The sequence below is a fragment of the Papio anubis genome, chromosome 6 (assembly GCF_008728515.1).
Source record: "Papio anubis isolate 15944 chromosome 6, Panubis1.0, whole genome shotgun sequence".
NCBI lineage: Eukaryota > Metazoa > Chordata > Mammalia > Primates > Cercopithecidae > Papio > Papio anubis.
Genome location: NC_044981.1, coordinates 32,951,955 through 32,978,677, shown reverse-complemented (window position 1 = coordinate 32,978,677; position 26,723 = coordinate 32,951,955). Strand labels below are relative to the sequence as shown.

The 26,723-nt window shown below is 40.8% G+C and overlaps 1 protein-coding gene across 3 annotated transcripts in view; it reads left to right on the top strand.

Moving 5' to 3' along the window:
• ILRUN (inflammation and lipid regulator with UBA-like and NBR1-like domains) overlaps nt 1-26,723 on the top strand; it is a 114,742-nt gene that overhangs the window by 49,768 nt on the left and 38,251 nt on the right. For 2 of the 3 annotated variants that reach the window (XM_017957816.2, XM_021937151.2), the window contains exon 3: nt 2,910-3,107. The exons of the other annotated variant lie outside the window; for it this stretch is intronic. In XM_017957816.2, the coding sequence (XP_017813305.1) occupies nt 2,910-3,107 (198 nt within the window). The remainder of the gene's footprint in view (nt 1-2,909; nt 3,108-26,723) is intronic. 3 annotated transcript variants of the gene reach the window in all.

Here is a 26,723-nt window from a genome sequence, read left to right as displayed (position 1 = left end):
CATTGCTATTTGGATATTCCTTACTGTCTCCAGACTATTTCTATAATTGTATATACTTACTAAGTCCCAGGATTTCTGGGACTGTTGGACTTTTGATTTTTGTGATGCTTGCTATCATCTCAAAATTGTAACATGACAGGTTTTTTGTTTTGTTTTGTTTTTACTTTATTTTAAAAAATAAAGTGATATTTCATATCTGGAGAATTACAGCCTTAATTATATACTTGATTGTGATACTTAACTAGGAATGTCATAAAACATGGATTAGTTTTTCTTTTCTTCTAGATAGAAATCTATCCCCCATTAATCCAGTTTGCAACTTAGACTTAATTTGGAGCCCAGTTCTATTATAGTTCTCGAATTCAGATTTCAGGTATGCTTAGTGTAGTCCAGACAACTCACTGTATTTCCCTTCCTTCTGTATCAAACATCAATATCTTTGACCTTTTCAGAGTTACTTGACCTAACAGTTGTGACTATAAGAACTATATGTATCATTGATAATGCTCAGAAAGCAGATGATTGGTTTTTCACTTCATAGCCAATGAACACTTCAGAGTTGTTGGTGGATAACTCTTCCAGTTTTTTTCCCAGAGGCTCTTTAAATACTCCACTGAGAACTGATAGGTATCTGGAGTACCAAGAAGGGCAGGACCCTAGCCAAATGCCAGTGTTTAATGTTACCGACTTAATGTTTTACCGAGTAACTCAGTTTCTCTGGAATATAGCAGCACTCCTTTTGCACAGCTAAGATGACCCAATCATCTCAGCTGCTTGTGGTTGTGCCTAGGAGAGCTAAGTCTTTTTCACACCCAGTCTTGGTTTACCTTATTTTCTTATAAGTTCAAAAAACAGACATATTTTTGGGTTTTCATAAAAACAGACATTATCTTGCTGCAGGTATATGTGTATGTGTATGTGTGTGTATGTGTGTATCTTAAAGAATAACTGTGGATTTAGCCCCATGATAGTAGTATAGTTTTTCTCTTGGATTTTGGTCTTTAAAGAGACTGACATTTTGTAAGGTGCTTCATGTCAGCTACTATTCTGCTTGTTGTAAGACAAATAGGCTTTTGCCAGACCTCAGAAATGAAGAAGATAAATTGCATGTATTGTCAGTGTGTCATCCACAACCTTTCCACCAGCAGTGGTTGCCCTTTATAGGGTTAACTTAGGACATTTTGTTGGCAAAGTTTTTAAAAAGAAGGTATGCTGAAACATAGTGGCCACTGCTTTAGCTGCTACCCCTTAAGACCCAAGGAGCACAGAGGGTGCCATTCATAATGGAGCTGAGATTTCAGGAATGGAACTCTGGTTTCCTTTCTCTGTCTGGTTTCTTTCCAGTAGTGAGCCATCAGGTATGTCAGAACTGGGCACTTAGAGAGCAAGGAACTGAGGCATCTTAGAGTACTGATAGGAGATAAATGACAAGCACCCTCTGTTCTGAGAGTCCTGCCATGTTCAACTTTTCACAGTGGTATATTTTTATAATGAATGTATATATTCCAAAAAAAGATATATAGAGGTTTCTGTCTACAGTTAGAAAGGAGTTAATCAATTGCTGCATATTGGAGAGACTTCACAGGAAAGATCACATCTAGTCACTGTGTGGCTTCCTATACTGCTTGACTAGTGGGAACTAGTCAACACATAGATTTCTCATGAATTAGTTACATGAAAATAGGTACACAAGAGTGGGTACTGGCCGGGCGCCATGGCTCATGCCTGTAATTCCAGCGCTTTGGGAGGCCGAGGCGGGCAGATCACCTGAGGTCAGGAGTTCATGATCAGCCTGGCCAACATGGTGAATCCCCATCTCTACTAAAAATACAAAGATTAGGCCAGGTGCGGTGGCTAACACCTGTAATCCCAGCACTTTGGGAGGCCGAGGCGGGCGGATCATGAGGTCAGCAGTTCGAGACCAGCCTGGCCAACATGGTAAAACCCCATCTCTTGTAAAAATACAATAATTAGCCAGGCGTGGTGGTGTGTGCCTGTAATGCCAGCTACTCAGGAGGCTGAAGCAGGAGAATCGCGTGAACCTGGGAGGCGGAGGTTGCAGTGAGCCAGAGATCGCGCCATTGTACTTCAGCCTGGGCGACTCTTTACTCTATGAGAGTTACAGGTTAAATCGTGTTTGATTTAACCTGTAACTCTGTAAAAATCTATCTCCCTTTGACACGTCTGATTGACCCTCCTTCCCATCCTTTCCGCAAGTACCTCCAGCTGGTGCCATTGTTCTTGCAACCACAGTTCATTGATGTTATCAGGGGAGATCACCCCATTATTTATATTTTCATCACCACCTGAGGTCTAAACTTTTACTGCCTTTTATATTCATGTGATCTCTTGAGCTCTTGAGAATTTTATAGTTATGGACCCCAGAAGAAAAGTCATACTTCAGGCAAAAAGCAATTTTAAGTTGAGAATAATACCATTGAAATTACTCCTTGTGTGCTTCATCCTCTTGTTTCTGTGGAAAAACTGGCAACAATCAGATATACTGTGAAAATGGACATATGTTACCTTTTAGTAGAGAGAGCTGTCCCCTAAACGTGGGCCTGTGTTTCATCTCCATGGCTCTTCATGGACATTATTCTTAGGTTCTACAGATTCAGTGTGATGTGTGGCCTTCCCTGGAGTCACCTGAAACACTCATTGTCTTGAGGAACTGCCTTGCTTTTGCCTTATGTGCTTCTTCATAGGGTTAGATTATTGGTCAGAGGTTGTTGGTTCTGATAATTCCTTTTGATCAGTTGTGTGAGACAATATATGGCTCAGGTGTATGTGGTTAGGTTTACGTATGTATGTGAGAAAAAGAAAGAGGCCTCTTCTACAGTTTCATAATAAACTGCACCCGGCATAGGACCATTGATTGCCTAACATTTTTTTCTTTTGCTTGAACTCAGGGGCAGAGGCCTGGCCTCCAGGGGTTTGTCTTAAATATGTCGGGGGAGACCAATTTGGACATGTGAACATGGTGATGGTGAGATCGCTAGAGCCCCAAGAGATTGCAGATGTCAGCGTCCAGATGTGCAGCCCCAGCAGAGCAGGAATGTATCAGGGACAGTGGCGGATGTGCACTGCTACAGGACTCTACTATGGAGGTGAGTATGTCCTTGTGCAGCCCAGGGTGAAAGAACTAAGGTAACATCTTACAACATCCCCAGTGTTGCTCACGGAGCCTGTCAAATTGCGTAACAGGGCATGGCCTCTTTTTAACAGTCACCCCATGCAGGTAAATGATTTGCATTTTATGACTAATTGATTTAGTCTAGTGCTCTTTCTTTTATCCTAGGAATATAATTTAGTGACCTGTACGAGGTATTATATTTTGCATTCTAAATAAATATTTAGTAGTGCTATTGTTTTTATTATATAAGCTGGTAGATGCTATAAGAGTACTAAAGGCAGTCCTTGTTCTCAAAATCTCTAGACACAAGTCATATAAAACAGATAATGCACAAAATGTGCATACTTCTTCCAACCTACTTGTCAAACTGCTAACATATCTCACTCCCTTCTGTTTATTGCCAGACTTTTTGAGCAGTGACCTGTACTCACTGTCTCCTCTTTCACATTTTCCATACACTCTTCATCCCAGTTTATCCTTTATCCTCTCCCCACTCCAATGAAAGTTAATCAGTGACTACCCTGTTTCCAAATCCAATAGCCTGTTTACAGTCTTCATACCAGCTGACCTTTTAATGATCATTGGCACCATACTACACATGTTTTTTGAAATATGTACTTTCTTAGACTCATAGGACATCTCTCCTGTTTCTCTTCCTCTTCTCTGTTCTTTCTCTGTCTCTGTCTATTCTCAACTTTACCCTGGGATTCCTAGATTCTCAGTTGAGCCCCATTCATGGTTGGTGACCTCATCCACCCATGTGGCTTCAGCTGTCACCAGTATACCATACACGGCGATGCTCAAATTAATATCTAGCTGTGGCCTCTTTTCAGAACCCCACACCCGTGTTTTAACTTGTTGTGGGCAGAACTTTTAACATCTCCCAGACAGAATTTATATTTGCTGGACATGGTGACACATGCCTGTAATCCCAGCACTTTGGCAGGCTGAAGTGGCAGAATTGCATGAACCCAGGGGTTCGAGATCAGCCTGGGCAAAACAGAGAGACCTTGTCTCTACAAAAAATAAAAATAAATTAGCCAGGCATGGTGATGTGAACCTGTCATCCCAGCTCCTTGGGAGGCTGAGGTGGGAGAATTGCTTGAGCCTAGGAGGTCAAGGTTGCAGTGAACCATGATCATGCCACTGCACTCCAGTCTGGATTACAGAGTGAGTCCCTATCTCAAAACAAAACAAAACAAAACAAAAAAACCAACCTTATATCCTTCTCATTGGCATGATAATCGGGTCAGAAACCTGGGAGCCATCATTTGTTCTGTCATTCCTAATCACAAACTGATTCCTATTGATTGCACTATATCCTATGTCCTGGAGATCAAAAACAAATAAATAGTAAATAGTACTTGCCTTCAGGGAGCTCTTAACTGGACTCATGGCCTGTAGGCCAGTGGGACCTTTGGAGTTATTTCTAGAAGTCCTAGAATTAATGATCTCATATATGTTTTTGCAGCCAGTGGCAACTTTAGAAATGTTAATATTAGAAAGAGTCTCATAGTGCTTATGTGACATCATTCTTTGCCTAAAGCTTTTGTACCTACTGTAATGAAGCTAAACTCCTTCATAAAGCTCACGATCTGGCCTGGCCTCATTTTCACTCCCATCTTCAGTTATCCCCTAACTCCCCAACAGTCAGTCCCCAAAGATGCCATATGCTTTCACTTCTCCATGCCCTTGCTCATTTCTCTCATTGCCTGAAATAATCCTTTTATTTCATCAAATTGCTGCTCATCCTCAAGGCCCTGCCCGAGTCACCTTTCCTCCTTGCTTCCTCCCCCTTGCCTACTCTCTCCACTACCCTAAGAAAATTCATCCCTCCCCCTTCATTAATATCATGCACATGCTTGTTACTATATTTAACACATTGTATATTAGGTATTTGTTTTGCTTATCCGATTTTTATCCCATGAAATTGTGAACAATTTGTTGAATAATTGAATAATCACATATCAAAATGCAGAGAGATTATTTGTCCCTTCCCTGTAGGACTCCATTTTCAGGCAGTGTCTGATAAGAATCCCCTCACCTGGGGTTGGAAGTCGTTTCTCCCACAGCTGAGCTCCTTTATATTAGCTCCTCACTTCTCACTCCTTTGTTTCTTCTCTTGGCACTTTACCTCTTTCTACCCATTTAGTTTGATAAATGTCTCATGTCACCTTTAAAACTGAAGGTGACACATGTCTGATTTATCTTTGTAACTCAGAAATGTTGAGCTTAATGCAGAATGGAGAGTGGCTACTTAGTAAATTTTTTAAATACATGCCACCATTTTTAAGGGGAGAAGACGACAATATACATGACTTAAAAATAAAAAAAAAAATCCCTTTGATGAAAAAATACTACTTATCAATGTTCCCTAGTGGTTAAAAACACTAGTCTTGTTTTATGTGTGTGTGTTTTTAGTGTTAAATTTAAAATAATTATCACTGTGTGGGACATTACATTTTGTACTATAGCAACTCTCTCAAATTCAGAAGTAGTTGGAGTATAAATATGAGGGGACTTTAAAAAGATCTTGGAAAAATGGAATTAAAAGATAAAAGTAAAGGCTGGGTGCAGTGTCTCAAGCCTGTAATACCAGCACTTTGGGAGGCTGAGGCAGGCAGATCACTTGAGGTCAGGAGTTCAAGACCAGCCTGGCCAACCTAGTGAAATCCCGTCTCTACTGAAAATATAAAATTTAGCTGGGCAGGTGGCTCACACCTGTAATCCCGCTACTCGGGAGGCTGAGTCAGGAGAATCGTTTGAACCTGGGAGGCAGAGGTTGCCGTGAGCTGAGATTGCGCCACCGCACTCCAGCCTGGATGACAGAGTGAAGGCTTCATATCAAAAAAAAAAAAAAAAGATAAAAATAAGATATATAAACTTTATTTCTCAGCATAAGCTTCATCAAGTTCAAGACACTTTTGTAAGTCATGATAACAGCCATTTAGTCCATCCCCAAAGAACTGAGGGTCCTAGGAATTTAACCATGTAAATGCAGGTTTTTTTACATTATTATTACAAGAAAACTGGGTGTCCATTAAAGATTTTTTAAGACTAGGAAACAAAAAGAAGGTAGAAGGAACCAAATCAGGACTGTAAGGTGGATGCCTAATGATTTCCCATGGAAACTGTTAGAAAATTGCCTTTGGTTGATGAGAGGAATGAGCAGGAGCTCATAGTGGAGTAGATCTTTTTCTGCTAAAGCTTTGGCTGACTTTCTTAAAACTAACACACACACGTACTTTTTTTTTTTTTAAGATGGAGCCTTGCTCTTGTCGCCGGGCTGGAGTGCAGTGACACGATCTCGGCTCACTGCAACCTCTGCCTCCCGGGTTCAAGCGATTCTCCTGCCTCAGCCTTCTGAGTAGCTGGGGTTACAGGCACTCACCACCACACCCGAGTACTTTTTTGTTATTTTCAGTAGAGGCAGGGTTTCACCATGTTGGCCAGGCTGTTCTTGAACTCCTGACCTCAGGTGATCTGCCCACCTTGGCCTCCCAGAGTGCTGGGATTACAGACGTGAGCCACTGCACCTGGCCTCTCTTTCTTTCTTTCCTTTTTTTTTTTTTTCATTGGTCATCCAGGCTGGAGTGCAGTAGAACGATCATAGCTCACTGGACTCGAAGTCCTGGACTCAAGCGATCCTCTTGCCTCAGCCTCCCAAACAGCTGGGATTACAGGCATGTGCCATCATACTTTTTTTTTTTTTTTTTTGGTAGAGACGGGACCTCTCTATGTTGCCCAGGTTGGTCTCAATTCCTGGACTCAAGTGGTCCTCCTGCCTCAGCCTCCTAAAGTGCTGGGATTACAGGCATGAGCCACTGTGCCCCGCTCTCAAAACACTTATTAGTGTTCTTCGGCCCTCTAGAACGTTGACAAGCAAAATACCCTGAGGAGCCAAAAAAAATTGTTGCCATGACCTTTGCTCTTGACTGGTCCACTTTTGCTTTCACTGGCCCACTTCCACCTCTTGGTAGCCATTGCTTTGATTGTGCTTTGTCTTTAAGGTCACAGTGGTAAAGCCGTGTTTCATCTCCTGTTGTAGTTATTTGAGAAATACTTCAGGATTTTGATCCCACTTGCTTAAGGTTTCCATTTGAAAGCTCTGCTGTTGTCTGCAGCTAATCTGGGTTCAACAGTTTTGGCACCCATTGATTGGAAAGTTTGCTCACCTTTAATTTTTTAGTCAGAACTGTGTAAGCTGAATCAGTTGAGATGTCTGTGGTGTTGGCTGTTGTTTCTGCTATTAATCATTGGCTCTTGTTCAGTTAGAGCACAGACAAGATTAATTTTTTCCTCCAAAATTAATGTGAATGGTCCGCTGCTATGGGCATCTCCAGCGTCATGTTGTCCTTTCTTAAAACAGGTTATCCATTCATAAACTGCTGATTTATTTGGGGCATTGTCCCCGTAAACTTTGTGTGTGTGTGTGTATGTTTTTGAGATGTATGTTTCGCTCTGTTGCCCAGGCTGGAGTGCAGTGGAGCAATCTTGGCTCACTGCAAGCTCCACCTCCCGGGTTCACACCATTCTCCTGCCTCAGCCTCCCGAGTAGCTGGAACTACAGGCGCCCGCCACCATGCCTGGCTAATTTTTTGTATTTTTAGTAGAGACGGGGTTTCACCGTGTTAGCCAGGGTAGCCTCAATCTCCTGACCTTGTGATCCGCCTGCCTCGGCCTCCCAAAGTGCTGGGATTACAGGCGTGAGCCACCGCGCCTGGCCCCCGTAAACTTTTTGGAAAGCATCAGTGATCTTCCATAGTGGATTCAAACTTCACTATGAATTGGATGTTTGCCTTTGCTTCAATTTTAGCAAAATTCATATTGCTCTGATAGTGTTTTTTTTTTTTGAACTGATGTCTTCTCCTTAGTGCCTCAAACTAGATGCTGTTCAGATTTGTTATAATAAGCTAGTATGAGTTTATTTGGATGCAAAAAAAGATTGAAATCCATGCATAGTTTTTTCATAATACTCATTTTCCATGAATTTTTTTCATTTTCTTTTTTTTAAATTTAATTTTGTGCTTACCCACCATGAACTTTTTGAAGATGATTGGGGCAAAAACATTAAATTTTTAACTTAAAACTCCTAATTTTAACTTAAAAACCCTTTTTTGGTCTTATAGTCTGTAAGTTGTTTCTCAGAACTTTGTGGAATCTAATGCCTTCAAGGGATTTTAATAATTCATTTGATTTTGTAGTTTTCAAGCATTTTTGTTAAGCTATGGAACCTTTTCCTTGACAGAAGTATATATGAATGCCTTCTTGTAAAATGGGAAAGGATAAAAATGAAATGTTTCATTGAATTGGAGGCCTCCGTGGGCCTATGTTTCCCAGTCCTTGTGTGTCTGGGGCGACTGCTGGAGCTCTGTGCGGTATAGTTTGCCAACCTTTATCTGCTCCAGTGAACAGTTTAGTTCCATTTTATAAAGCACTGTATTTCATTGAATTCAAATTATTATTGGTTATAAAACATACCCTAGTATCAGTAACAGAAAGTGAATAGATTATGTATAAAACCTTAGCCATAAGCACATGGAAAAAAATAAACTGCCGTAATAACCATGATTGGCTCACTTGGCTTACTAGCTTATTGAGCATAATATAGTGGTTAAGAGTATGGACTGTGGGACTCTGTTGCCTAGGCACAAACTTGGACAAATTTTCTGTTTTAACAGCAAAAGATTGCTTTTTGGAGGTTTCTGTTTTTGGTGGGGTGGTTGTTTCTGTAATTCTTTTTTTTTTTTTTTTTTTTTTGAGATGGAGTCTTGCTCTGTCACCCAGGCTGGAGTGCAGTAGCGTGATCTTGGCTCACTGCAGCCTCCGCCTCCCGGGTTCAAGTGATTCTCTTGCCTCAGGCTCCCGAGTAGCTGGGATTACAGGCACCTGCCACCATACCCAGCTGATTTTTGTATTTTTAGTAGAGGTGGGGTTTCACCATGTTGAATAGGCTGGTTTTGAACTCTTGACCTCGTGATCCACCTGCCTCAGCCTCCCAGAGTGCTGGGATTACAGGCGTGAGCCACCGTACCCAGCTGCTTCTATAATCTTTAGATGGTCTTCTTTAGAAAGAATCCACTCCCTTTATTTATTCATTCATTCATTCATTGATTTATTTGAGACAGAGTCTCCCTCTGTTGCCAGGCTGGAGTACAGTGGCGTGATCTCAGCTCACTGCAACCTCTGCCTCCTGGGTTCAAGCGATTCTCCTGCCTGAACCTCCCGAGTAGCTGGGACTACAGGTGCATGGCACCACACCTGACTAATTTTTGTATTTTTAGTAGAGAAAGGGTTGCATGATGTTAGCCAGGGTGGTCTCAATCTCTTGACCTCGTGATCTGCCCACCTCAGCCTCCCAAAGTGCTGGGATTACAGACATGAGTCACTGCGCCCGACCCACTCCCTTTATTTTTGTAATAACTCTTAGATTGTTTCAGTTCACGTTTCCTCTTAGAAAGAATTTTTGCTGTATTCAGTCATTTACAGGTCTCCTGTAAAAGGTCTCCTCCACCCTGTTTCAGCTTCGTTGTGCTCTTTCAGAGTTTCTCAGTGGGCGTGCTTTCGGCATGTGATGTGGACACTTCTTTATTGTGTGGGGCATATTACAAGATCGCTGGCCGCCTCCCACTAAAGATCTGTGGCTTCACCTGTTTATCTTGATAATAAACACTGTCCCCCACCACACAAATTTCTAGCTTGCTAGGTCCAAGACTAATAAATATCTGATTTTTGGCAGATTTATTTTCAAACCCTAGCATTTTATCTTTTTTTTCCTCGACTTTGATACCCCTTCCCACTCCACCCCATCGAAGGATTAGCTTCTTAGCTTTTATCTAAGTAGCAAATACTAACAAATAGTAGAAAGTTCTAACAAAGTCTAGTACTTACTATTTGTCAGGTATTATTTTGGGCTTTTTGCATATGTTACCTTGTGAAATATTAGCTACATTTTATGGATGAGAAAACTAAAGACCAGAGAGGCTTAAGGTCTAGTAAATGTTGTAAATTAGTTATGAATTATAGTTATAAATTAACAAAAGTAATTTTATTATCTTTGTCATTAATTTGGCTGTCACTACTATTGGGGTTCAGAAGGAAACTGGTTCTAGGATGTTAATACTTGTTAGAGTTTAGTGAGGGTGGAGTATATGGTCCCGAAGTCCTCTCTCTACTTCCAGAGTGAGTGGGCATTGAGGTGAAGTTGAGATTGACAAGGCTATTCTTAGGTAGTTGGGTGTCAGTTTTCCCCAGAGAGTTCCTGCCTGCTAGAAGATACTCAGTTCTATAGGACGTTGGACTCTGGGCAAAGGGTGAGCAGCTTGAGTGATTGTCCCTGTTTTAGCCTGGATGCCAATAGTAATATGCTTCATCTCCTACTAACAGAGTGCCGCCTTCCAGATTTCCAAAGGAGAGATTTACCCTGTACCATGATGGTTTCCTCTAACTCTCAGAGTCCTGGTTGTGAAATAAGCTAAGTCAAGTGTAGTCTGGTTATCTCGTACTTAAGGGGGATTCCACTACTTGAAGTAGTTCTTGTTAAATACCTCACATGGGTCCCTAGGGACATTTCACATGTCGAGTAAATAACCTATGCATTATTCATTTGGTTTCTCAGAGTTTAGAAATGAAGCTCCCCTTATGAAGGTCCTAAACCACAATATGTCCCACATGTTAGGAAACTTATTGGGTGCACTATGTAAGCTATACTGTTTATTTCCCAAACCGTTGTAAGTTCTTCCTTTACTTTCTCCATTTTGTAGCATGTCCTCCCTAATCAGGTAATATGAGACTTTCTTTCCTTATTTCTTGCTTATGTTTTACTTAACATCATGTTATAAAAGGAGCTGTGGTTTCATACAAACTTCTTCATACTAGAATCCATAATGTCTTCTACTCACATGCTATTCTGCCTGACATTTCTCCCAGTTATCTTGCCCTTTTGCTTATTAACCCCACATTTAGAACATTGTTCTTTTATGTTGAACTCAGAAAGGCTTCATCTTCTAGAAGATCCTGCATAAGATGCTCACTGTTTCAATTCTGATCTCTAGAATTCTCTAATACCAGAAATATGAGTAGCCCTTGAAAATAAGATTTCATTTTTGAGTTTTTTTCTTTTTTGAGAGAGTGTCTTGCTTTGTCACCCAGGCTGGAATGTAGTGGTGTGATCATGGCTCACTACAGCCTCGACCTCCTGGGCTCAAGCAGTCCTCCCATCTCAGCCTCCCAAGTAACTGGGACCACAGGCATGGGTTTTTGTTTGTGTTTTTGTTTTGTAGAGACAGGATTTTGCCAAGTGGCCCGGCTGGTCTTGAACTCCTGGGCTCAAGCAATCCTCCCACTTCAGCCTCCCAAAGTGCTGGAATTACAGGTATGAGCCACAGCAACCTGCCAAATTTCATTTTTGATAAGTGAAATGCTCACCTAAGCTGTGACTTATATGGAAAATGTTTTAGAAGGAATGTTTCAAAATGTAAATGAGATCTGAAATTCTAAAATGTTATGTTACAAGATGATAGGCTATTTCAGCTTTGAAGAAGGAAACCTGCCATTGGTTGCACTGCCACCAGGTGGTGGTGATTGGTTGGTTGGTGGTCATTTCCAGATAGTTCTGTGTGAGTCAAAGGCAGTGTGAAGGCCCAGTATGGTGGCTCACACCTGTAATCCCAGCACTTTGGGAGGCCGAGGCAGGTGGATTGCCTGAGCCCAGGAGCCCAAGACCAGCCTGGGCAACGTGGTGAAACTCCATCTCTAACAAAAATACAAAAATTAGCCGGGCATGGTAACACACACCTGTAATCCCAGCTACTTGAGAGGCTGAGGTGGGAGGACTGCTTGAGCCTGGGAGGCGGAGGTTGCAGCGAGCCAAGATCATTCCACTGCACTCCAACCTGGGCGACAGAGTGAGACCAGTTTCAACAACAACAATGTGGAATGGCTGTACTGTTCAGATTAACCTCTAAAGTGCACATATGTGGGTCTTGAACCTTCTATGGGCCGTCAAAAATTTAAAAATCAGATGAAATAGTGATCCTTTGTAAAGTGTAGTAATTAACAAGATATTGCATGTCCAGGCAGTAAAGCATCAAATGTTTACACTGCCTTGTCACTTGGCTGTGAGTAGTGTTAATGTGTGCTGTTAGTGCTAATGATGTTTGCTTTATAATTAATTTTCTTACTCCTCAACACACCATACACATGTATAGAAAAGGATTTGGTAGAGGGCAAAAATATAATTTGAAGGCTGCATCTTTTTTACTCACAGTAGCCAGCGCCCTTCTGTTAAACAGAAGCTTCTTTAGTCTGAAATGTTGGATTCCAGAAATTCTGAATTTAAGGGAGTAGTGATATTTCCTTAAAGATTTTTAAAAATCAAGTACAATTCTATATTAAAATACTAGCATACTTACTGTTAAAAGGAAAATAAATAGTTGTAAAACCATTGACCATTTTAAAGATTACATATTTCAGCATAATTTGTATCTTAATATAATCCTTAACTTTTTTGTATATATTCATTAGTAAGGACTATAGCTTAGGCCAGGTCTAGTTAAAGTGTTTTACTTATTTAGGGAATATAGCCCTGTCAGAGTAAAACATTTGCAAATAGAACTTACTGCACTTCCCCAGTTCTGAAGTGACAGTAATTTTAATATGCATCCTTGGTTTAATGATTACTTTCCTTGTAGGGGAGAGAGGTAGAGCCACTGCCATATTAAATGAACATATTAATTAGATGATCCATCTTGATTTCAGAGATATTAAAAATGAATAAAAAAGTAATACTTAAAACTTAGATATGTGTGTTTTCTCTTTACAAAAAAAAATATGTTGACATATGTGCTGAAACCATTTCAGGTAAGAAATTCTTAAGATTTCACTGAATTGTTATGTGATGGGAGTTTTTAGTAAGTGACATTGTGTACACTTGTCCCTAGATCAGACTGGAATATGTTTCTTATAAATGAGGAAGTAAGCATAATTGACTTTTATTCAAATTATCGGTATATGCTATAAAACTGTGTGGTTATTTTTTAACATAATGGTGATTGATATCTTAATGTATAGGGCGGGCTTTTAAACTTTTATCCAATAGCTTTGTTTTTGATGCAGTTTATATTCCTTAATTACTGTTCAGAATGTAGTCACAACTTCATTCTTAGAAACCTCTCATTAGCCTGGGGATCTTTGAAGAGGATAATCTCTCATTGAAAAGCAGATTGCATTCTGTTCCTGTAATGATGGTTTGACATCAGCCTTATAATGATGTAATGGGTTTTACCTTGAAATGACAAGGATATTTTTTGGTTAGAAATTCATTAGTTTGTTCTGTGATTTTTATTTTGAAAAAATATTTCTTTAGCTTTTTATTTTTCTCCTTTTATTGTTAAAGAGCTTATACTTTCCTTTATTTACAAAGGAAATGTCAGTATTGGACATTCAGCCCCAAGAAGGAATGTTGTGAGCCTACTGGCCTCTGGATTTTTTTAATTTTGTTTTGTTTTTATTTTATTTTGTTTTACTTTACTTTACTTTATTTTTTAATTTATTTTGAGATAGAGTGTCTCACTCTATCACCCAGACTGGACAGTGTCAGGATCATAGCTCACTGTAGCCTTGAACTCCTGGGCCCAAACAATCTCCCACCTCAGTCTCACAAGTAGCTGGGACTACCTACCTGGCTAATATTTTCAAAACCTTTTTTGTGGAGCGGGGGTCTCACTGCATTGCCAGGGTTGATCTATAATTCCTGGCCTTAAGCAATTCTTCCTGTTTGCCTCCTGAAGTGCTGGGAATACAGATGTGAATCACTCTGTCCAGTCTGGATTTCACTTTGTAGTAACTAATATCCTGCCAGCTTCCTCTTAGGATTTCCAGGCCCAGCGTGGTGACTAACACCTGTAATCCCAGCACTTTGGGAGGCCAAGACGGGTGGATTACCAGAGGTCAGGAGTTCAAGACCACTAGCCTGTCCAACATGGTGAAACCCCATCTCTACAAAAACACAAAAATTAGCTGAGCATAAAGGCGGGTACTTGTAATCCCAGCTACTCGGGAGGCTGAGACAGGAGAATCACTTGAACCCAGGAGGCCAGGAGGCGGAGGTTGCAGTAAGGTGAGGTTGCGCCATTGCATTGTAGCCTGGGCAACAGAGCGAGACTCTCTGTCTCAAGAAAAAAAAAAAAAAAAAAAAAAAAAATTTCTAAGAGTTTTGTTTCTTTTCTTTCTTTCTTCCTTTCTTTCTTTTGTTTTCTTTCTTTCTTTCTTTCTTTCTTTCTTTCTTTCTTTCTTTTCTGGTTGCCCAGGCTGGAGGAGTGCAGTGGCACGATCTTGGCTCACTGTAGCCTTGACCTCCCAGGCTCAGGTGATTCTCCCACCTCAACCTTTCAAGTAGCTGAGATTACAGGTGCGTGCCGTTACACCCAGCTAATTTGTATTTTGAGTAAAGACAGGGTTTTGCTATGTTGCCCAGGGTGGTCTCAAACTCCTAGACTCATGCAATCCACCTGCCTCGGCCTCCCAGAGTGCTGGGATTACAGACGTGAGCCACTGTGCCGGCCAGATTTGTAGGAGTTTTGCTTGTAGTTTGTTTTGACATGATCTTGAAAGCAATGTAATTCTAAAGTGGTTTGGTTTTGGTTCAGTAGATTTCACAGTCATTTTTACTTTTTATTTTCATAATTTCTCTTATATGTTTAGAAATCAGAAGTGATTATGAAAGTAAATTTTATTTCTGACCTGAGCCTTATTTGAGGACTTAAAAAATGTTTAATAATACATTTTATTTAGCTGAATATAGCCAAAATATTTTTTCAACATGTGATGTAGCTACATCCCAAGTACTCAATAGCCACATGTGGCCAGTGGCCTGCTTTTTTGGACAGTGCAGCTCTGTGGATGCTGGCTGATATGTTGTACCATTTTTTTCTGTAAGAAATTGTATAGAATTGGTGTTATTCTTCTAAAGAATTTCCAGCAAAACCATTTGAACCTGGAGGTGTTTAGGTTTTCAATTACTAGTTCAATTTATTTTCATAGTTATAGGTCTATTCGGGTAATCTATTTCATCTTGAGTGACGTTGGGAAATTTCAAGGAAGTTGAATTTATGTTCATAGAGTTGTTTGTAGTATCATCTTATTATACTTTTAACATCTGTGTTTGATGATAATCCCTTTTTTCATTCTTGATATTTTGTGTCTCTTCTCTTTTTCTGTCTTTTGATAGATTTCCCAATTTTCTTGGTCTTTGCAAAGAATCAGCTTCTGGTTTCATTGGTTTTTCTCTATTCTGTGTTCAATTTTATGGATTTCTGCTCTTTATTAATTCCTTCCTTCTTGATTTATTTCGTCATTTCTTAAGGTAGAAACTGAGAATTTTTTTTTTTTTTTTTGAGACGGAGTCTCGCTCTGTCGCCCAGGCTGGAGTGCAGTGGCCGGATCTCAGCTCACTGCAAGCTCCGCCTCCCGGGTTCACGCCATTCTCCTGCCTCAGCCTCCCGAGTAGCTGGGACTACAGGCGCCACCACCTCGCCCGGCTAGTTTTTTGTATTTTTTTAGTAGAGACGGGGTTTCACCGTGTTAGCCAGGATGGTCTCGATCTCCCGACCTCGTGATCCACCCGTCTCGGCCTCCCAAAGTGCTGGGATTACAGGCTTGAGCCACCGCGCCCGGCCGAAACTGAGATTATTGCTTTGAGACCTTCATTTATAAATGTTTAGTACTATAAATTTTCCTCTAAGTGTTGCTTTTAGTTGAATCCCACAACTTCTGAAATGTATTTTTTAAAAATATTTAGACACTGCAGTGAATGCAGAAATGTGTTTTTATTTTCATTCAGCTGAAAATATCTTCTAATTTCTCTTGAGACTTCCTGTTTGACCTATAGATTATGCAGAAGTGTGTTGTTTAGTTTTCAAATGTTTAGAAATTTTTATCTTGTTTAATGTTAGTTTCTCTTTTAATATTTTTACTTTGTAAAGATGGAGTCTTGCTAGCTTGTCCAGGGTGGTCTCATTCCTGGGCTCAAGAGATCCTTTTGCCTCTGCCTCCCAAAGTGTTAGGATTACAGGCATGTGTTCCCAGCTTTGTTAATAGTTTCTAGTTTAATTCCATTGTGGTCAGAGAATATCCTTTGTATGATTTCTTTCCCTCCCTCCCTCCCTCCCCGCCTCGTCTCTGCCTCCCCTCCCCTCCCCTCCCTTCCCCTCTCCTATTCTCTTCTTTTTTCTTTTCCCTTTCCTTTCCCTTTCCCTTTCTGATAGGGTCTCACTCTGCCCAGCTTCCCAAGTAGCTGGGACTACAGGTGCACACCACCATGCCTGTCTTGTTTTTTACTTTTTATTTTTTGTAGAGACAGGGTCTTATTTTGTTGTCCCAGTTGGTCTCAAACTACTGGCTTCAAGGAGTCCTCTCACCTTGGCCTCCCAAAGTGCTGGGATTACAGACTTGAGCTACCACACTGGCTGATTTGATTTTTTGTTTCATTTATTAAGGTGTTTGTGGCTCAGGAGATGTTCTCTCTCTTGGTGAATATTCCATGTGTACTTCAAAAGCATGTGTATTTTGCTTTGTTGAGACGAGTGTTCTATACATGTCAGTTCAATCCAGTTGGTTGATTTTGTTGTTCAATTCCTTTATATCTGTTGATTTTTGTTGTTGTTTACTAGTTCTATCTGTTACTGAGAAGGGAGTGTTAAAAGGTCCAACGACAATTGTGGGTTTGTGTTGTTACTTTTTTTCTCCTTTCAGTTATCAGTTTTTAATTTATGTATTTTGAAGCTCTGTTGTTAGGTACATAACATATTAGGATTATCTTTTAGGTGAATTACCCATTTATTAATGTGTAATATCCCTTTTCTTCCCTGATAATTTTCTTTGCTCTGAAGACTTTTGATAATAGTATAGCCACTTTAACTTTCTTTTGACTAGTGTTTACAAGGTCTTTATCTTTTAACTTTCAACCTACATGTATCATTTTATTTGGAGTTTCTTGTAGATAGCATGTAGTTGGATCTATTTTTTCCTCCATTCTAACAATCTGTGTTTTCTAATTGGTGTGTTTAGACCATTCACATTTAATATAGTTATTGAAATGTTGAAATTATTGCATTTAGTTGTATCACTTTATGTTTTGTTTTCTTAGTTGAAGACTTAAATCAGTCACATTGCTAAACTTATTAGTTACTTGTGATTAAATTGTTTTAAAAATGTATTTGCTCCAGCCGGGCGCAGTGGCTCACACCTGTAATCTCAACTCTTTGGGAGGCTGAGGAGGGCAGATCACGAGGTCAGGAGATCGAGACCATCCTGACAGTGAAACCCTGTCTCTACTAAAAATATACAAAAAAAAAAAAAAAATTAGCCAGGCATGGTAGTGGGCGCCTGTAGTCCCAGCTACTTGAGAGGCTGAGGCAGGAGAATGGCGTGAACCCAGGAGGTGGAGCTTGCAGCAGTGAGCCGAGATTGCACCACTGCACTCCAGCCTGGGCAACAGAACAAGACTCCATGTCAAAAAAAAAAAAAAAGTATTTGCTCTGATAAAAAGAAAGACATGATTTATTATAGAAAATAAAGTCTAAAGAGAAAAGGAAACATTTGTTCTGCCATCCAAATATAAACGCTTTTAGTTTAGTCTAGTCTAGTCTAGTTTAGTTTAGTTTAGTTTAGTTTGAGATGGAGTCTCGCTCTGTCGCCGAGACTGGAGTGCAGTGGTGCGATCTTGGCTTATTGCAACCTCCGCCTCCCAGGTTCACGCTATTCTCCTGCCTCAGCCTCCGTAGTAGCTGGGACTATAAGCGTGCACCACCACGCTTGACTAATTTTTGTGTTTTGAGTAGAGACGGGGTTTCACCATGATGGCCAGGCTGGTCTCGAACTCCTGACCTCAAGTGATCTACCCGCCTCAGCCTCCCAAAGTGCTGGGATTACAGGCGTGAGCCATCGCGCCCGACCTAAACACTATTAATGTATGCATTTCCACATAGTTTTTTAAAATCCATGTATTAAAAGCAAAAAACTTTTTTGTTGTTTAAATATGGTATTGTGCTATGTATCCTTATGTAACCTACTTTTTTCTGCCATTCACTAATGTTTTAGAACTTCTTCCCCTTAACATTAAATACTTTCAAAAACACAGTTTTTAGTAATTCCATACCATTCCACTAGATTACTATTAACTATAAACTATTATGGATGTTTTTTAATTGAGGTAAAATCCACATAATAATAAATCATTTTAAAGCATGCAGTTTAGTGTTACTTAGTACATTTATGGTGTTGTATAACCATTATCTCTATTTCATTCCAATGTATTTTATCACCCCAAAAGGAAACCTCATACCTGTTAAGCGGTCGTTCCCCTTTCCTCCCTTCCTACAGCCCCTGACAGCCACTAATGTTCTTTCTATTTCTCTGAGTAGATACTTCTTTTTGCTGGGATAGGGCAAGATATATAAATAGTAAGCAAATAATAAAATGTATTAGGCCATGCATGGTGGCTCACTCCTGTAATCCCAGCAGTTTGGGAGACCGAGGCAGGTAGATCACTTGAGGTCAGGTGTTTGAGACCAGCCTGGCCAACTTGGTGAAACTCTGTCTCTATCAAAAAATACAAAAATTAGCTGGGCGTGATGCTACATGCCTGTAATTCCTGCTACTCGAAAGGCTGAGGCACAAGAATGGCTTGAACCCAGGAGGCGGAGGTTGTGGTGAGCCAAGATCATGCCACTGCTCTCCAGCCTGGGTGACAGAGTGAGTCCCTGTCTCAAAAAAAAGATGGGGGGATGGGGGACTGAGAAACACTGGTGAAGTTCATAGTCCAGGAGTGTAGGTTCACCAAAAGACTGAAACCTAATCACACCTTACCATTATGTTACTACTGGTTTCTTTACTACAGTTTCTTTTAGCCAGTACATCCTGTCTACCTTTCAGCAGGGCATACTAAAAAGCAAGAAACACAGTTTGGAGAAATTGAATAGCATCACAATCAGTTTTGGCAGGCATGTTGGCATTATTAGCCCAGGAATTTTTTTAAAAATCTGTAAATAGTATGCTGAGTTCTTCAATGGAAAAAGTAGACAACATGCAAGAACAGATGGATAATGTAAGCAGGGAGATGGAAATTCTAAGAAAGAATCAAAATGCTAGAGATAAACATTAACAGAAATGAAAAATGACTTTGATGAGCTTGTTAGTGACTGGACACAACTGAGGAAATCTCTGAGCTTGTGGATATGTCAATAGAAATTCCAAAACTGAAAAAGAGAGAAAAGGCTGAATAAAAATAGAACAAACCAGGTACAGTGATGTGTGTCTGTAGTCCCAGTTATTTGGGAGGCTGAGGCAGGAACATTCCTTGAGCCCAGGAGTTCAAGTCCAGCCTGGGCAACATAGTGAGACCTCATTGCTTATAAAAACAAACCCAGGGCCAGGAGCTGTGGCTACGCCTGTAATCCCAGCACTTTGGGAGGCCAAGGCAGGCAGATCACAAGGTCAAGAGATCGAGGCCATCCTGGCCAACATAGTGCAACTCCATCTCTACTAAAAATACAAAAATTAGCTGGTCATGGTGGTACACGCCTGTAGTTCCAGCTACTCGGGAGGCTGAGGCAGGAGAATCGCTTGAACCCAAGAGGCGGAGGTTGCAGTGAGCCAAGATCACGCCACTGCACTCCAGACTGGCGACAGAGTGAGACTCCATTTAAAAAACAAAACAAAACAAAAACCAGAATACAGTAGCCTTCGCACCACCCTATCTACAGTTTCACTTTCCATGGTTTCAGTTACCCATAGTCAACCACAGTCTGAAAATATCAGATGGAAAATTCCAGAAATAAACAATTCTTAAGTTTCAAATTGCATTCCATTCTCAGGGGCATTCCATCGTGCCCAGGATATGAATCATCCCTTTGTCTAGCATATCCACGTGTATGCACTATTCACTTGTTAGTCACTTAGTAGCCATCTTGGTTATCAGATCAACTGTTGGGATATTGCAGTGCTTGAGTTGAAGTAACTCCTGTTTTACTTAATAATGCCCCCAAATGCAAGAGTAGTGATACTAGCATATTGTTGAAATTGTTCTGTTTTATTATCAGTTATTGTTAACCTCTTACTGTGCCTAATTATAAGTCAAAATTTATCATAGGTATGTATGTATAGGGAAAAACATCATATATATAAGATTTAGTACTTTCCATACTTTCAGGCATCCACTGGGAGTCTGGGAACTTATTTTCCATGGGTAAGGGAGGACTGCTGTATCCACGAACTATGAGACAACTACAAAAGGCGTAGCGTAACACATAATGGGAATAACAGAAGGAGAATAGAGAAAGGAACAGAAACACTATTTGAAGCAGTATGGCCGAAAATTTCTCCAAATTAATGTCAGACATCAAATCACAGGTCCAGGAAGCTCAGAGAATACCAAGCAGGATAATGCCCAGAAAATGACATGCCCAGTAAATGACATCTGGCATATCATACTCAAACTGCAGAAAATCAAAGATAAAGAAAAATCTTGAAAGAAGCCAAAGGGAAAAAATACCTTACCTATGGAGGAGTAACAGTAAGAATTATATATGATTTCTCCTCAGAAATGCAATCAAGAAGAGAGTGGAATGAAATATTTTAAATATTGAGGCTAGGCACAGTGACTTACGCCTATAATCCCAGCACTTTGGGAGTCTGAGGCAGAATGATAACTTGAGCCCAGGAGTTCAAGATCAGCATGGCCAACATAGGATAATTAAGAAATATTATGAGCAACTCTGTGCCCACAAACTTGATAATCTAGATGTAATGGAATAATTCCTTGAAATACACAATTTGCCAAAGCTTGCTCAAGAAAACATAGACAACTTGAATAGGCTTTTTTATCTGTTAAAGAAATTGGATCAATAATTAAACTTCTGCAACAGAAAGCACCAGGGCCAAATGAGTTTTCCGGTGAATTCTACCAAACATTTAATGAAGAATTATACTAATTCTCTTTTTATGTATTTTTTGAAACAGAGTCTTGCTCTGTTGCCCAGGCTGGTATGCAGTGATCTCAGGTCACTGCAACCTCCGTCTCCCAGGCACAAATGATCCTCTCACCTTAGCCTCCCAAGTAGCTGGGACTACAGGCCTGTGTCACCACATCTGGCTAGTTTTCTTTTGATAGAGATGGTATTCTGCCATGTTGTCCAGGCTGGTCTTGAACTCCTGGGTCAGGCAATCTTCCTGGGATTACAGGTGTGAGCCACCACACCCAGCCTATACGAATTCTCTGCAATTTCCTTCAGAAGATAGAAGCAAATGGAATACTTCCTAACTCCTTCTGTGAGACCAACATTACTCTAATACCCAAACCAGACAAAAATTACAGGAAAACTATAAAACTATTTCTCATGAACCTAGATGCACATATCCTCAACAAAATATTAGCAGATTGAATTTCAAAAATGTGTAAAAAGGCCAGGCACAGTGGCTCACGCCTGTAATCTCAACACTTTAGGGGGCTGAGGCGGGCAGATCACCTGAGATCAGGAGTTCAAGACCAGCCTGGCCAACATGGTGAAACCTCATCTCTAGTAAAAATTCAAAAGTTAGCTGAGCATAGTGGTGTGCACCTGTAGTCCCAGCTACTCAGGAGGCTGAGGTAGGAGAATCGTTTGAACCCGGCGGGTAGAGGTTGCAGTGAGTTGAGATTGTGTCACAGCACTCCAACCTGAGTGACAGAAACAATATTTGGAGTGAGATTCCATCTCCAAAAAAAAAAAGTGTGAAAAGAATTACATGCAGGCCTGGGCGAGGTGGCTCACACCTGTAATCCCAGCACTTCAGGAGACTGAGGCTGGTGGGTCACTTGAGGTCAGGAGTTCAAGACCAGCCTGGCTGACATGGCGAAACCCTGTCTCTACTAAAAATACAAAAATTAGCTGGGTGTGGTGGTGCATGTCTGTAATCCTAGCTACTCAGTAGGCTGAGGCAGGAGAATAGCTTGAATCAGGGAGGTGGAGGTTGCGGTGAGCCGAGATCGCGCCATTGCACTCCATCCTGAGAAACAAGAGCAAAACTCCCGTCTCAAAAACAAACAAACAAACAAACAGTTAAACAGTGGGCCAAAGACCTAAACAGACATCTCACCAAAGTTGCACAGATGGCATGGCATATGAAAACTTATGAGAAGATATTCACCATTATATGTTTTCAGGACAATACAAGTTAAAACAACTATGAGATATCACTATACACCTATTAAGATGGCCATAATCCCAAACGCCAACAATACCAAATGCTGGCAGGAATGTGGAGCAACAGGAATTCTCATTCACTGCTGGTGGGAATGCAAAATGGTACAGCCACATTCTCTTACCCTCCCATCAGCAGCTGTGCTCTTTGGTATTTACCCAGAGATGTTGAAAACTTATATTCACACAAAAACCTGCACACAGATGTTTATAGCAGCTTTATCTATAATTGCCAAAACTTGGATGCAATGAAGAAGACCTTTAGTTGGTGAGTGGACACATAAACTGTGGTACACCTGGACAATGGAGTATTACTCGGCGCTAAAAAGAAATGAGCCATTAAGGCACATGGAAGAACCTTAAATGCGTATTACCAAGTGAAAGAAGCTGATCTGAAAAGGCTACATACTGTCGGATTCCAACTCTATGACATTTTGGAAAAGATAAAACTACGGAGACAGTAAAAGGATCAGTGGTTGTCAGAACTGGGGGCAGGGAGAGATGAATAGGCAGAATACAGATTTTTAGGGCAGTGAAAAGTATTCTGAATACCACTTTTTTTTTTTTTTGAGACGGAGTCTTGCTCTGTCGCCCAGTCTGGAGTGCAGTGGCGTGATCTTGGCTCACTGCAACCTCCGCCTCCCGGGTTCAAGCAGTTCCCCTTTCTCAGTCTCCCGAGTAGCTGGGATTACAAGTGTGCGCCACCACACGGCTTCTTTTTATATTTTCAGTAGAGATGCGGTTTCACCATTTTGGTAAGGATGGTCTGGAACTCCTGACCTCGTGATCTTCCCACCTCGGCCTCCTAAAGTGCTAGGATTACAGGCGTGAGCCACCACACCCCGCCTGATATATTAATATAATAGGGGATACGTGTCATTGTACTTTTGTCCAAACCCATACAATGTACAACATAGAGTGAGCCCTAACATAAACTATTGATTTTGGTGATAATGGCATGTCAGTGTTGGCTCATTGATTGTAACAAATAGTACTACTGTGGTGCGTTGTGTTGATGTGCATATGTGGGGGAAATATCTGTACCTTCCTTTTGGTTTTGCTGTGAACCTAAAACTGCTGTAAAAAAAAATAAAATACGATCGGGCAAAGTGGCTTATGCCTGTAATTCCAGCACTTTGAGAGCCTGAGGCAGGAGGATCGCTTGAGGCCCAGGAGTTTGAGACCAGCCTGGGCAATATATTGGAAGACCCCCATCTCTACAAAAAAATTTAAAAATTAGCTGAGCATGATGACATGCACCTGTAGTCCTAGCTACTTTGCTGGCAAAGGTGGGAAGATTGCTTGAGTTCAGGAGGTCAAGACTACAGTGAGCTGTGATAGCACCATTGCACTCCAGCCTGAGCAGCAAACAGAGACCCTGTCTTGGAAAAGAGAAAAATAAAGAATCTGTTAAAAAATGCCTCTCAGCCGGGTGCAGTGGCTTACACCTGTAATCCCAGCACTTCGGGAGGGGCCGAGGCGGGCGGATCTTGGGGTCAGGAGATCGAGACCATCCGGGCTAACACGGTGAAACTCCATCTCTACTAAAAATACAAAAACTTAGCTGGGCGTGGTGGTGGGTGCCTGTAGTCCCAGCTACTCGGGGGGCTGAGGCAGGAGAATGGCGTGAACCTGAGAGGCGGAGGTTGCAGTGAGCCAAGATTGTGCCACTGCACTCCAGCCTGGGTGACAGAGATTCCGTCTCAAAAAAAAAAAAAGAAGCCTCTCAATAAGAAAAAATAATGAACAGTAAGAAATAATAACCTTTGAAGTAGGATAGGCTGGAAGGGCTTTCCCAAATATGGGAAACTTTACCAGATTTAGTCTTTTAACTAAATTAGATTCATGTTTGGTGATTGGGAGAAGATACTTCATTTCTAAATTGAAAGAAGGTGGGCAAAAGCACAAACTCTGGTTAAGCATGACTAGTACACTTTTGGCATTCTGTGGGAAAGAATGGGAGACAGATTGGAGATCACAATACTCTTTGATGAAGATTAACACCCACTGGTCATCTGTAAGAGAGTCGAGTAGCTAACCATCACGGATCAAGGTGTACAACTTCAGCATGTCTGACCAAGAGAACATGTGTATACTCTGCACATCAGATGTGGGTGAGTGGTTTGACTGCCTTTTGTAGGACTGAGATGTCCCGATGGCCATGAGGGAGTTCTAAGTAACCCCATGAGAGATGTTGATAGAGATGTTAATTCAGCACCTACTCAGTCTGGTGCTGAATTAATGTCCCCAAAGCTCTGTGCTCACATTTGAACCAGGAAAATACCTTGACCCATGAAGGGCATGTGGTGGAGATGAGAAAGAAGGGATGCTTGGTAAAGTTGGATAAGACCAAAGAAATGAAGAAGATAGTGGGAAGAAATAGGAAAAAAAAGGGGGGGGAGGGAGGAGGAGGGAAAAACGAGAAACATTTAGGAAGTTCAGAGTTGTTGCTATATTCAACTCTGACTTCTGTCAGTGAATTTGATGACTAAAGAGCTAGTGTAGTTCTTTTTGGAGAGAATGCTGAGGGGGAGAGGTTGCTATTTTATTTGTTCTGCTGGTTCTTGCAGTGGTCCAGCTAGGTTTGTGATATTGATGGGGAGCAGTTTCCTTGAAGCCAGAAACAAAGACCATCCTCTTTCAGGAGGAGAGGGAAGAGAGAGCAGAGTTAACACAATGTATTATCTAAGATCTCTAGGAAGCAAAAGCTTTCACTAGGAGTAACTAGTTACCATCAGTAATGATGTCTTATACTTTTTGTTCATAATTGTATCCAAGATAGGGTTTGAATTTCTTTTAAAAGACCAATGAGGCTTATATCTTACTTTGTTTTTAGTTGTTCAAAACTAACACATTAGCTCTGTAGAAGTTAAACCTCACTTTGGAAGATGTACCAGAGGAATGGGTGGTTGTTGTTTTTAAATGTTGGAATTTAAAGTTGAATTAGGTAGCCGGGCATGGTGGCTCACACGTGTAATCCCAGCACTTTGGGAGGCCCAGGCAGGTGGATCACCTGAGGTCAGGAGTTCGAGATCAGCCTGGTAAATGGTGAAATCCCATCTTTACTTAAAAAACAAAAAAAAAAAACCAAAAAAAACCAAAAAAAACAGCCAGGTGTGGTGGCGCATGCCTGCAATCCCAGCTACTTGGGAGGCTAAGGCAGGAGAATAGCTTGAATCCGGGAAGTGGAGGTTGTCGTGAGCCGAGATCATGCCATTACTCTCCAGCCTGGGCAATAAGAGTGAAACTTCATCAAAAAAAAAAGTGTGAATTAGGTAATTAGTTGGTAGTCTAGAATTTGACTTTCTGGTTATTTAATTAATAAATACTTGGAAATATTTCTTGAATATCTTATTCTACATTTTACCCTTTGATGAAAATCTCACGGTATCAAGATGCACCAAGTATGTCCCAATTATACTGGTTGGTAAATTCACCAGAACTGGTGAAGGAGGCTGGGCACGGTGGCTCATACCTGTAATCCCAGCACTTTGGGAGGCCAAGGTGGGCTGATCACTTGAAGTCAGGAGTTCAAGACCAACCTGACCAACATAGTGAAACCCCGTCTCTACCAAAAATACAAAAATTAACTGGGCGTGGTGACAGACACCTGTACTCCCAGCTACTTGGGAGGCTGAGGCATGAGAATCGCTTGAACCGAGGAGGCAGAGGTTGCAGTGAGCCGAGATCATGACACTGCACTCCAGCCTGGGCAACAGCGTGAGACTCAAAAAAGCAAAACCAAAAACAAAAAGAAAAAGAAGTGTTGGAGGAGTAAGAATACCAGCCATTTGTCTTCCTATTTGCATACAAAATGGACAATATTTAAATGTTAAGCCTTTTTATCCAATGTTATATTTAAGTGCTTCTCAACATTAATGCCAAAATGATTTTATGCCAGCTGTGTAGATTTGCCTCTTAATGTACTGTAGCTATCATTTTGATTTCCTGCATATTCTTAAACACAATTGTACTTTGAAATTTAAATTAGTAATTAAAATTCTTAAGTATAGTTTCATGCTATATTACGTTTTTTTGTGGTAGTGCTATTACCCACTCAGATTATGCTTTTTTCATAGGCTATAGAAGTTTAAATTATTAGGATAATATTTCCATCTTTTCTGCCAGGAAGTATTTTCTCTATGAGTATTAATTATTTTCTGATTAGTGGAATCTCAGAACTGACCAGGGGTGGGGTGGGAGTGTTGCAAGGTATCATCAGTAAGCACTAGACCAGGAGTAAAGAAGATCTGACTTCTAATTCTAATTCTGCCACATAATAAATTACTGATTGGCCTTCAACAAATAACAGAATCACTAGGCCTCTGATGTTTTTGTTTTTGTTTTGATTA